Below are 13658 nucleotides of genomic sequence, written 5' to 3' on the forward strand. Positions count from 1 at the left end.
TGGGACCTGAGTCTCGCCCCATAGATCTCTGGAACCACGTCAATTTGTCTCCCAAGAAGCTTCAGCACCAGTTCCATCCCTTACGCAGGTTTGCAGCATGTCACCTCAACAGTTTTCCTGCCATACAGGAGTTCTAACGGCTTACTTTACGGAGAGAGTTCGCCAAAAGCTCTAAGGCTGGAAGTCTGGGTCACACTCACACACCCAGGGAAACCTCCCACTTTCTCTCACTACATACACATATAAACACACATGCATATACCCAGGCATATGTACACATGTGCATCTATACATGTAGACATGTGTATGTGTTTATACACACATATGTACTAGATGATTTCTTGTGTTTTTCAAATCTAGATCTCTACTTGATCCAATGAAACACTGAATTTTTTTTTAAACCCTTCCCTTCCATCTTGGAATCGATACTGTGTGTTGGTTCCAAGGCAGAGAGTGGTAAGGGCTAGGCAATGGGGATCAAGTGACTTGCCCAGGGTCACACAGCTGGGAAGTATCTGAGGCTAGATTTGAAACCAGGACCTCCCATCTCTGGGCCTGACTCTCAATCCACTGAGCCACCCATCTGCCCCCTGAATTTTTTTTAAACCCTTCCTTCTATCTTAGAATTAATACTGTGCTTCCTAGCTGTGTGACTCTGGGCAAGTCACTTAATCCCCCATCCCCTAACTCTTACTGCTCTTCTGCCTTGGAACCAATACATAATATTGATCCTAAGATGGAAGGGAAGGGTTGTTTTTTTTGTTTGTTTTTTTAAAGAATCAATACTGTGTCTTGGTTCCAAGACAGAAAGGTGGCAAAGACTAGGTGATGGGGGTGAAGTGACTTGCTCTCAATTCACTGAGCCATCAGCTGCCTTCAAAACATAGAATTTTTAGAGTTAGAAGAGCTCTTGGGGGGACAGATGGGCGGCTCAGTGGATTGAGATCCAGGCCTAGAGATGGGAGGTCCTGGGTTCAAATCCGACCTCAGATACTTCCTAGCTGTGTGACCCTGATCAAGTCACTTAGCTCCAACTGCCTAACCCTTGCTCTTCTTCTGTCTTAGAATTGATACTAAGTGGGGCAGGTGAGTGGCTCAGTGGATGGAAAGCCCAGCTGCAAAATGGGAGATCCTAGATTCAGATATGGCCTCAGACGTTTACTAGCTGAGTGACCCTGGGCAAGTCACTTAACTTCCATTGCCTAGCCCTTACTATTCTTCTGCCTTGGAACCAATACACAGTATTGATTCTAAGACAGAAGGTGAGTGTTTTAAAAAAAAAAAAAAGAAGAGCTCTTGGAAGTTATCTGTCCCAAATGATTAGGAGCTATTTTGCCCAATTATATGAGAATAAATATGACAATCTAGGGGAAATGGATGAATATTTACAAAAATACAAATTGCCCAGATTAACAAAAGAGGAAACGGAATACTTAAATAATCTCATCTCGGAAGTCATCTGGCCCAAAGCCTTCATTTGTACAGGTGGGGAACTGGGGCTCAGAGGGGACCGGATGTCCTCACAGTGACTTAAGGGCAGTGCAAGGGCCAGAATCCAGGTCTCCCAGTTCCCAGTTCTTCACGCTGCTCTCTCCAATGTATGTTCCCAGTCTATGAGCAAACACAACTCATCATGTTGGCCTTTTTCTTTCTGGCTCTGGTTTCTTTCCCACCCACCACCTCGATTCCAATCCCAAAGCAAATATTTTATAGGCCATCAACTAATCCAGTGACAGTCAGGGGGTGAAAGCATAATGCCACCCCTTTTCTTCCAGCCGTCTCATTCTTCTAGGACCATTATTCCCTCCAATAAAATTAGCACAGCGAAACAACACAAGAGGACAAAAATCACACTCACACTCTGAACGCTGCCTCTATAAATGTTCAAAAGCCTCAGGGCCCCGGAGGAATTAAAAATACAACAAAAAACCTTTGAAACCCTCTAATTCAATTCTCTCCCAGGTTCCAGCCGAGCGAGAAAGTAACTACTACCGCGTCAACCTCAGTTCGACAACATCCCTGACAGATGGTCCTGCAGCTTTTGCTTGGAGACTTCCATGGAGATGGAGCTCATGACACGATGAGGCAGCCCATCCCACCACTGGTCAATTGCACCGCAATGGACTCACTGCTCGTGAACACTGACGTCATTCTCACTAAGCAGTCGAGGCCTCCGCTACGGAGACCCCCCCCTCCCCCCATGGGAGATTTCCATTGCAAGGCGAGTTTGTGTCCCAATTTTAAATGGTTTCTTGTTGATATACAAGTCTATTTCACCCTGAAAAAATCCAGGAAACGAAAACTCAAACTTATGAAAACATACCGATGAAGGGGAAATGATTCATATTACAAAAAGACTTTTCAATGGAAAAAATAAGATAGAATTTTGCTGCTTTACTACCGGTGTTTCCTTGGGAAATTCACTGATTTTTTCTGAGTCACATTAAAGGAGGGGGTTGTTCTAGTTGACCTTTGAGATTCCTTTCAACTCTATATTTATAAATCACCTCTTTTAAAAAAAACCAAACAACTTTCCTTCTATCTTAGAATTAATACTGTGCAGGGGCAGCTGGGTGGCTCAGTGGATGGAGATCCAGGCTTAGAGACAGGAGGTCCTGGGTTTAAATCTGACCTCAGGCACTTCCCAGCTGGGTGACCCTGGGCAAGTCATTTAACCCCCATTGCCTAGCCTTACCACTCTTCTGCCTTGGAATGATACACAGGATTGATTCTAGGATGGAAGGTGAGGGCTTAAAAAAAAAAAAGAATTAATACTGTGTATTGGTTCCAAGGCAGAACAGTGTATAATTAGAATTTTGTACCCTTGGACTTCATTTCCCAGCATCCCACTTTCATCCTCACGTTGCATCCTTACCTTTTTTTTTTTAACCTTTATCTTGTATCTTAGAATCAATTCTGTGTATTGGTTCCAAGGTAGAAGAGCAGTAAGGGCTAGGCAATGGGGGTTAAGTGACTTGACCAGGGTCACACAGCAAGGAAATATCTGAGGCCAGATTTGAACCTAGGACCTCCTGACTCCAGGCCTGGCTCTCTATCCACTGAGCCACCCAGCTGCTCTGTGACTGAATTTTAAAACAAAGGTTCACAGAATTTTACATCCATCGTTGAACAAGACCATTGGAATTCATTTAGTCGAACAGAGGAATCAAACAATTTGTTTAAGGTTACACAGGTAGCAAATGGTAGAGCCAAGATTTGAACTTGGGTTTCTCTGATTCAAAATCTAACCTTCTTTCCAGTTTACAGAATTGTGGACAACATGATTTTTCAAGCACATACTTATTACATGAAATGCTGTCTACTTGTAGAGATAGCTATATATGCATGTACGTAAATGATAATCACTAAGAACCGTATTTAAAATAATATGTGATCAGAAAGAATAATAACCAAGTCTATTAATGATATCTCTGTTTTCTACTTTGACTTTTGGGAGATAATTACTTTGTCTTTTCCCCAGAGTATACATATTACATGTACTTTCCCAATTACATGTAATAACAATTTTCATTTTCTGAATTTTTTTCTGAAATTATTTTCTGAATTTATAAAAAATTTTCTGAAATTATAAGGTCCAAATTGTCTCCTTCCTTCCCGTCCCTCCAAACTCTTGGGGATGGTAAGCCATTGGATCTGGGTTATACCTGTATTATCATACAAAACATACTTCCACATTGGTTATGGTAAGAGTCTACTAAAAGAAAACCAAAACCCCCAAATAAGACCATAAACAGACTAATGTGAAAACAGGATGTGACGTGGTTGTTGTCAATAAACCGTCCGCTTACTTATTGGCTCCTAGAAAATATGGCTCCCTGGCATGAACTTCCCAGGCTTCTAAAATTCAGATTGATCTCCAATGAGCTGTTTGACCTTGGCTAAATCATCTAACCTCTCTGGGCCTTCATCTTTTCCTCTGAAAAGTGAGAGGTTTGGCCTGGATGATCCCCAAGGGCTGATGCTGTGTGTTGGGCAATAAATAAAAGCACCTTCATTTGAAGGGAGAGTCTCTTAAATGATTACTGTTGGGAAGAGAAACATAAATGCATCCGTGATGTTTCCGTAAGCACAATTAGTAAATTTCCTGATTGTTCTTCCTTGGGTGGCCACCACTGAAGAGTCTGTAAAGATTCGATATTCAAAAAAAAAATTCATGCAGAATGAACTGGAAACAAATTCTCAGTTATTTGGGTTGAAAAATGACTCAGTGTCTAGCTCCCTGCTCAGCCCAGGACTCACGTGGGCACGGGAGAAAGCAAGACTGGCTGCCAACAAGGAGAAAACCAACTAGCTGGGTCAGGAAATGAGTTGTTTTATCCCAGCAGGATGCAGACAACTTTCTGAGAAGGGAAATCTCTCTGCTTCGGATGGGTGCCTCTGCCAGACCCCACTGGATGTAGCTAGTCAGCTCATTAGCCCAGGAGGACCAGAAGGCAGATAGGCGCCTCCTCCCGCCCTCCTTTCCCCAGGGAAGACTCCTGGGAGCTCTAACACTCACCAGGCTCAGCTGGCCTCCTGCGTCTGGCCACGAATCATTGTTTCCCAATGGGGGATGGGGGTCGGGATTGCGGGGCGTAGGGGGGAGAGGGAAGGGATGGCCTTCTCTTGCTTGTTTGTTTTTAATTCTCCTGGTGTCCTTTTATGCTCTGGCCTTTCATTCCCACACGCATGCTCACACGCTCCCCAGGCGATGGAGGCATCTCCTTTGATTACTGAAAGGAATGTGTGTGGTTTGGGGAGGGGAATAAGGGCTGGGGGGGGGAAGGAAAGAGGAGACAGAGGAAACTGGGGGGGGGATTCAGATGAAAACTGGGGCTGGGAAAAAAAGAGGACCCACCGAGTGAAGGACCCCATTGTAAGCCACATGCGCTCTAAAGGTTTTCAGGGCCTGCCATAGAGTGGGGAGCTGAGCAGATAAACAGAGGCTCTCAATCCAGGGAAGGACAAGACAGTCTGGATTCTCTTTCTCTTTGGGTGGGGGTAGGCTGGGTGGGGGTTATTGTACAAGAGGGATTTGGCTGAATGTGAAATGAGTCAGAATTTGGAGGGGTGGGAGGAAGGAGAGAGGGAGATGAGGATAATGAGGGCGAGAAACCTGGGGAGAATGTTCAGGAAGCTCCCAGAGCCCCTGGGCTTTGTGGGTGACAAAGGCTCCGAAGCAAGTCTGAGTCCCACTGATGACACTGATGGATACACAGAGAGGCAAAGAGGCATAAAGACAGACAGGCAGAGTAAAGAGGAAAAGGGGAGAGGGAGGAAGAGAAAAAGAGGGGAAGAGGGAGAATGCGATGGATATAGAGTGAGGGAAAGAGAAGAAGGAACAAAAGCCCCAAAGGAAGAGAGACACACACAGAAAAGTAGAAAGGAAGCAAAAGAGAGAAGGAGAAACAGAGGAAGAAAGAGAGAAAAAGGTGAGAAAGGAAGAGGCATAGACAGAGAGAGGAGTGGAGGAGTGAGCATGCATGTGTGCATATGTGAGAGGCGCAGAGATATTGTGAGATATATATAGAGAGAAATAGATTAATATCCATGTATCTATACCTATCTTTATATATGTCTCGCTCCACATGTATGGAGAGAGAGACAGACACACACACAAGTTTGAAAACTGAGAGAGAATGAGAGTGATATTGAGAACTATTGAGAGAGAGAGAAAGAGAGGAAGAGAGAGTATGAGAGACAGAGAGACACACAGAGAGACAGAGAAAGACAGAGACAGAAAGACATAGAGACAGAGACATATAGAGACAGAGAGATACAGAGACAGAAAGATAGAGACAGAGAGACAATGTGAGACAGAGACAGACACAGCGAGAGACACAGAAAGACAGAGAAAGAAACAGAGATAGAGAACAACAGAGAGATAGCAAGACAGAAATAGAGAGACAGAGACACAGAGAGAGACAGAAGGACAGAGAGACAGAAAGACAGAGAGAGACAGAGACAGACAGACAGAAAGACAGAGACAGAGAGACAGAACGACAGAGAGAGACAGAAAGACAGAGAAAGAGACAGACAGAGACACAGAGAGAGAGAGAGAGTCCACACCTGTATGTGTGTGTATGAGAGGTACACAGTGTAGTGGGGAAAGGGCCAGCCTTGGAAGTCACCCTTGGATTTCTCACTTCAAGATCTGCTTCTGCTGGGCTAGTTTGGTGACTCAGAGCAAGTCCAGCAATCTCTCACTGCCTCAGATGGCTCTCTATCTATGATGATCAGTGCCCCCCTGTTCCCCCAGCACCAGGGGAAGAGCTGAAACTGTCCAAGTGCAGTCTCCAGACTCAGGCCTTTTCAGTGGGCCCATCAGATCAAAACTATTTTTATGATGCAATAAGATGTTTGCATTTCTAATAAGGTAAATGAGAGCTATAACCTACTTAATGCAAAGTTCTTGGGGGCATCCTCAATATTTTGTGAAACTGTAAAAGAGCCCTGAGACTGAAAAGTTTGGGAACTCCTGGTGTAGAGGCTGGACAGCCAACCTCTAAGTCAAGGAGATCTGGGTTCAAGACCCCACTGAGCCTTCTTGACTGAGTAACCCTTGGCCAGGCACTTCTGGGCACCTTTCTAAAACTGTAAATTGCATTACAATGCCAATGCCTCTCCATTGGGAGAGGAAGTTCCCTGCATCAATGATATCTCAGAAGGAGTCCCTATTTTCTGTCTCTTAATGAATAAACAAAGGAGGAGATTAGCAAGTCTATATTTGAAATCTACGTTTGGAAAGATGCAGAGCCCATATGGAAGGGGTACTGGATTTGGAATCAGTGGGTGTGGGTTCAAATCTTCCCCCTCCTACTTAGCAGCAATGTGACCTTGAAGACTTCATTTACCCCACTGGGCTTGTTTCCTCATCCATAAAATAGAGATTGGGGGATTCTACCTAGATGATCTTGAAAGTCTCTTCAAATCCTAAGTCCATGATTCCCGTAACTGCTGTAAAATTGTGTGTGTGTGTTCCTCTAGAGTTAAGTGGTGACAGGGATGACACAGAGGTATGTGAAGACCATAGTCTTGACACCAACACAAGAATAATGGATGATGGAAATGTTCATATTGTGTATTCATTAAGTTCAAAATAGTTTGTTGTTTTTTAAAAGATACTTTTTATCCTAGAATCAATTCAAAGTATCTGTTCCAAGGCAGAAAAGTGGTTAAGGGATAGACAATTGGGATCAAGTCCAGGGTCATACAGCTAGGAAGTATCTCAGGTCAGATTTGAATCCAGGACCTCCTGCTTCCAGTCATAGCACTCTATCCCCTGAGCCACTTAGCTGCCCCCCAAATGGGGTGTTTTTAAAGCCTTACCTTCTGTCTTGGAATTAATACTATATTGGTTCCAAGGCAGAAGAGTGGTAAGGGTTAGGCAATAGGGGTTAAGTGACTTGCCCAGGGTCACACAGCTGGGAAGTGTCTGAGGCCAGGGCCTTCCATCTCTAGGCCTGGTTCTCCATCCACTGAGCCATCCAGCTGTCCCCCCAAAATAGTTTTTAAAAGAAATTTTTTGTAAAGGAAAAAAAGAAATATGCTCAATTATACTTGAGAACGTTGGGGAAGATAGGGCCAGACAGGTAAGAAGTAGGTTATGTGGGAAGGTGCTCACCATCACAATGTTGGCCAGATGGGCAGAGACGAGTGCGTAGACCCCTCCAGAGGAGCCGACGACTGGCGCAGTCATGTCAGCCACAGACACAGCCAAAGAACCTGTGGTAGGAAAGACAACGGAGACCCTTAAGTTCGTTGCATTCCTTCAACCATATCTTGCCCCATCAGCACTGAGGTTCCACTGTTGCTGGTGAATCGTTGCATGGCATAAGGTTCCAGTGGCTCTGCATTCAATCTTCTGGACAAATTCTGGGGGTAGAGAAACACGCTAGGCTTCCACCTGTATTTGCATCAATTGCAAAATTATTCATTGAGTCTGTGTGCGTTTTCACAGCACTCATCTCCAACTTCATAGAATCACGGAATCGCAGAGTTGGACGGATCAGCTAACCCAAGCTAAGCTCCAAAAAGAATCTATGTTATAACACGCCGAACTAGTCATCCAGTCATTGCTTTACATCATCCCATGAGAGGAAACCCACTACTTTCCAAGGTAGCGCATTCCACTGTAGGATGACTTTAATTGTTGGGAAGTTCTTCCTGATAAATATTCTTCCTTGCACCATCCGCCTATGAGTCCTTGATCTCTCCTTTGGGGCCAAGAGTCATAAGTCTAATTCCCTCTCCATTTTTGTTGTTGTTGTTGAGTCATTTCAGAAATGTTGACTTCTTGTGATCCCATTTGGGATTTTCTTGGCAAAGATACTGGACTGATTTGCCATTTCCTTTTCCAGCTCGATTTACAGATGAGGAAACTGAGGAAAACAGGGTAAAGTGACTTGCCCAAGGCCACACATTAAATATGAGGCTGGATTTAAATTCAGGAAGACCAGTCTTCCTTTCTCCAAGCCCTGTGCTCTGTACACTATGGTGCCACCTAGGTTTCCCCCTTCTTTCTCCATATGATCGCTTTTCCAAATACTTAAGAGTGATCTTATCTCCCCTTACCCACTCAGGCTTCTCATCTCCATGCTAAACATGCCTAGTTCATTTGGGAAATATATGGGCAGCTAAGCATCAAAGAGGATAGAGCCCTGAGCCTGAAATTAGGAAGACCCGAGTTCAAGTCCAGCCTTGGATACTTATTAGCTGTGGGACCAAGGGCAAGTCACCTACTCTTGTTCTGCCTCAGTTTCCTTAACCATAAAACTAGCACTTAACTCCAAGGATTGTTGTGATGAATAAATGAGATAATACTCATAAACCTATAGTAAGCATTTAATCAGTGCTTGCTTCCCATTCCTCCAACTGATATTCAGATGGTATCGGTTCATGTTTGTTCAACTGAATTGAATCTGCCATCTTGTCTGTTCTACCTTGGATGCTATCCAGCTTTTTTTTCTTTTTTTTTTTAAATCCTCACCTTCTGTCTTAGAATCAATACTGTGTATCAGTTCCAAGGCAGAAGAGTGGTAAGGGCTACACAATAGGGGGTTAAATGACTTGCCCAGAGTCACACAGCTTTGGAAGTGCCTAAGGTCAAATTTGAACCCAGGACCTCCCATCTCTAGGCCTGGCTCTCAATCCACTGAGCTACCCAGCTGCCCCTATCAAGCTTTTCAATAGCTTCCTTAATAGTAGTAGTAGCCAGGGGGAAGCTGGGTGGCTCAGATGGATTGAGAGTCAGTTCTAGAGATGGGAGATCCTGGGTTCAAATCTGGGCTCAGACACTTCTCAGCTGTGTGACCCTGGGCAAGTCACTTAACCCCCATTGCCCAGCCCTTACCATTCTTCTGCCTTGGAACCAATACACAGTATCGATTCCAAGATGGAAGATGAGGGTTTAAAAAAGTAGTAGTAGCCCAGAACCAAACCTAGTCTTCCAGATGAAGCCTGGCCAGGAACAGTGTGACTCTCACCTCCTTATTCCTGGACACCAAGTTTCTCCTTTCACCTTTGTCTTTCTATCCTTCCCCACACTAAACTGAGTCATCTTCCTGAGTTCAAATCCAGCCTCAGACCCTTACTAGCTGCAAGACCCTGGGCAAATCACCTAGCCTTTTTTGCTAGTCACTCTACAGCAGTCTCCCTTATGCCTCAGGCTCCCCATCTTTTGGGAGACCTAGTTCAAATCTCATGTATGACCACAGGGAAGTGGTCCCTTCCAGCTCTAAAACCAATGGTCCTATAATCCTAGAGCTTGTGAAATGGGAATATTCCTTGTAATAAAGCAGCTAGGTGGTCCCTGACTGTGTGATTCTGATCAAGCCACTTAACCCCTCTCCATCTCAGTTTTCTCATCTGTAAAATGGGGTTAATAACAGGACCTGCCTCTCAGGGGTATCGTGAAGGTCAAATAAGATAATAATTGCAAAGGGTTAGCCCAGTGCCTGGCATACTTAATAAATGCCTTTTTTCTTCCTTCTTGCACTCAGAGCAATCTGGAACAATTGCTAAGCCCCTTCTTCCATTCCCCCCTCAGTAAGAGTTAGGAAAGGCTAACTCTTTTAATGGCAACCTCCCTCCCTTCTCTTCTTCCTTCCCAGACGTGCCTGGCTAGAGCAGAGCTAAATGAAAGAAGCCTAACAGCCATCTTCTAGGTGGTGCTTTGGAGGAGGGGGAACATCCTCGAAAAGAAAGCAATGAAGAGAGATGACGGGCAGGTGGCGTCACCAGAGGAGAGGTAAACAGTGATGAACCCAGGTCCAAGGCAGACAAACTTCTGGGCTGGGTAGGAAGAGGCTCCAGAGGGAGATGGCTGATTTATTGTCCTCTTCTCTGTTAAGTGTGATCAATGGCCAGGGCTTCCCGGGAAGGGCACAGGAGGCTAAAAATAGCTAGAAGGGCCAGCCCGGAGGCTCAGCGGCATTTCAGGGGAGATGAGAGGTGACTAGGTAGGTAGGACTTGGTGAGTGTGCAGAAATCTCCACAGGAAAAAAATGCCCTCAGGCCCATCAGCCCTTTCCTTAGTAGATGATGGAGATGGAAAGAAAAGGGTGGCAGATGCCCAGCTTCCTTGGCTAGACAGTTTTCAGGGCTAATTAGAATAGATGCAGGGGGCTAGCTATTGGGAAGGATATAAAGAAAGACATCCTAGGCAGCTGGACAACTTAGACCAGGCCTGGAGAGAGGGGAGGTTCAAATATGACCTCAGATATTTCCTACCTGTGTGACCCTGGGTAAGTCACTTACCACCATCCCATTGCCTAGCCTTTACTACTCTGCCTTGGAACCAATATCTAATATTGATTTTAAGACAAGGTCACACATCTTTCAAGTACGAGGCAGAATTTGAACCCAGATCTTTTGACCCTCAGGCCCGGCACCACACAGGCTTTCAATTTAGAGTCACTGGCTTACAGAAGGATAGGAAGTAGAATACCAGGCCTGGAGGTGAGAGAATATGGGTTCAAACCTGGTTTCAGACACTTTCTAGCTGTGTGACTCTGGGAAAGTCACTTAACCTAAACTCCTAACCCTTGCTGTTCTTCTGTCTTAGAATTGATAAGAAAGAAGGTTGGGGATAGGGGAAAAAAAAAGTATAGGAAGGTTCCAGGTTCAAGGGGATACAACAATACTTCTGGCCAAGATTCTCCACAGGCCCCAAAAGGAATGGATGGAAGATCTGATCAAACTCTTTCTACTTTGCTCCCATTCTATCTCTTTCCAGTCTTGCAAGATTCAGAAGTCAAATCCAACACTGGAAACAGATACACTGGGGTACTACATCTCCAGATAAACCCTACAGGGCTGCGATGCCTTGATTCATGAGAAAGTGGTACAGTGAAAAAAGTCACAAGTCCTGAGTTCAAATGCTGCCTGTGGTGTTGGATCCCTGTGTGACCTTGGACAAATAACTTAACTTCTCTGGGCTTCAGTTTCTTCATCCTCATGATGGGGTGGGACATAATGACCGTTAGGATTTCTTCCAGATAAAAGTATGATTGTAAGATATTTAGCCTTTTGGTATCAGTTTCCTTGTCTAGGAAATGATGCGCCTAGACTGGACAGCCTCTGAAGTACCCTCCAGGTCTAAACCTATAATCCTATAAAATTTGAATTTCTGTGGACAGGAAGAATGAAGTGTATTTTCATCCTTTCAAAGACTGTGCCAGAAATACCATGGACTGCAATGAAATCATTAGACCCTTCATCATCCTTACACCTAGGATTTTAAAGACTGCCATTATGGAACCAGAAGTAGGGTTGGGTGGGTCCAATGATCACAAGGAAGAAAAAAAATGGTAAACAAATTAGAACTCCCCAAGTCCACTTCCATCAGCTCTCCTCCCATTTTAATTAGGTATTGATCCATTGTCAGTTAATTTCACAAGGCAGGGTCAGCCATAAATTAGGAAAAAGAAATAAAATAAAACCAAGTCATGAAATAAACCAGCACCATGATGTGCATGACAATGGATTGGGGTGGGAGATCACTGCAGTGCGGACACGACACAAAGTAGAGCTTGGGAAAAGATGAGCTGCTTGGTTATTGTGCTACAGCTTGGGCAGAGGAAGTCCCAGGCTCCCTGGCTTCATTTCTCTCCTGGACCCAAGTTTCCCTCTTCAGAGACTAGATGGAGCAAGTTGCTGTTCCTGTATCTTTTCCCTCTCATCTCCACTCCACCACAACCTGTCTCTGCTCAGAGAGAAATGCTGTGGAGCTTTAGACAAAGTAGGGCTCTCTAGGCAGTGTTTACTAACAGCAGGTAGAAGGCACTGATATTCATCCAATTAAGAGGTCAGCAGGCCAAGGCCACACAAATCTATTTTGGATTCCCTGGGAAAACAGAAATTCTGTGTCCACCCCTGTCCATGGTACTTAGGGTTTATCCCACAAAAATCAGGCTGTTTCTATTGTGTGATTGTGAAAAACAAGCCATCTATGTTCTTAGATTTAGAGCTTGAGGGAAACTGAGTCATTGAGACTTATTCCATCATTTGATGAAAGAAGAAACCCTCAAAAAGAGAGATTATTTGATTTGCCCAGGTTCTCACAGCAAGCAGCATTTAAGGAAGGATTTGAATCCAGACCTTCCCAAGTCTGACTTCAGCACCAGGCCATCTAGCTATCTAAAAGATCTCCAAATAACTCTTTCTCCAGGGTCCAACACAGGGCTGAAGGAAATAGTTAAGACACAGGATGGGAAAGAAGAAACCAGGTCAACTAGGAGGAAAAGTTAAGAAGTCTAGAGTTTGGGGATAAAGGAAGGGCTTGCTGATTGGAAAGGAGGCAAAACAAGAAGATCTAGAAAGAACAGAGTGGCCTTTTAGGTCTGTGCCAAGGCAATGGAGGAACATGAGACCTTGTGTCTGTAATTTACCCAAGTTGTACAGTGTTTGTTCTTCTGAGATGTTCCACGAACCCTGCAGGGTAGTCAAAGTAATGTGTGTATTGCAACTTCCTGTGGAATTGTTGCAGGAGAGATGTCCTCTGGAGAAAAATGGAGGCAGGCCATGTCCCAGGGTCATAGTCTTTGAGGACTAAAAAACTGCCTTTGTTTTCTCAAGTGATTGGCCATGGAAAGTATCAAAGACACAGCAGCAGGGGCCTAACTGACCTAGGCAGCCCTGCTCCAGCCAGAGTTTGTCTGATTAGTGAATGTGCCGCTTTCCCCTCATTCCCAGGAGATGAGAATTTCCTCTTGGTTTTTCTCATAATCTCATTTTTCTCCTCCAACTGTCGGAGAACATTTAGAATCTCATTCTGTCTCACCTAGCTTAATATCAGCCGCAGATCATGCCTGTATTTTCTACTGCTTTGTTATGGGACCTCTGGGTCACTCAGTTCCCTGTTCTACAAAATGGGCAGGTTAGGTCTTAGGGGTGGCTCAAGTGGGTACTGTCCAAGGTAGCAGTGCTGCCTTTCAAGTACTTGGGGAAATCTCACCCTAATAAAGGAGACTGAAAGGGAGAAAGGAGTTTTGTGTGGGCGGAGATCATCACCCCCTTCCTGCCAGAGCCCCCCTTGGCCACACTCACTGTAGTTTGTTTGCTAGGCTGGATAGAGTTCTGCTCTTTTGATTGCAATTTTATTGCTACTGGGAACAGATTAAGACCTCACTAACACACACACAGCAGGCGCTTGGAAA

At 44.6% G+C, this 13658-nt stretch overlaps 1 protein-coding gene across 5 annotated transcripts in view; it reads right to left on the reverse strand.

The window, feature by feature from the left end:
* RHBDL3 (rhomboid like 3) overlaps positions 1-13658 on the reverse strand; it is a 74913-nt gene that overhangs the window by 15242 nt on the left and 46013 nt on the right. For all 5 annotated transcript variants that reach the window (XM_007485556.3, XM_007485558.3, XM_007485560.3 and 2 more), the window contains one exon: positions 7625-7725. In XM_007485556.3, coding sequence (XP_007485618.1) covers positions 7625-7725 — 101 coding nt within the window. The remainder of the gene's footprint in view (positions 1-7624; positions 7726-13658) is intronic.

The sequence above is a fragment of the Monodelphis domestica genome, chromosome 2, assembly GCF_027887165.1.
Source record: "Monodelphis domestica isolate mMonDom1 chromosome 2, mMonDom1.pri, whole genome shotgun sequence".
Lineage (NCBI taxonomy): Eukaryota > Metazoa > Chordata > Mammalia > Didelphimorphia > Didelphidae > Monodelphis > Monodelphis domestica.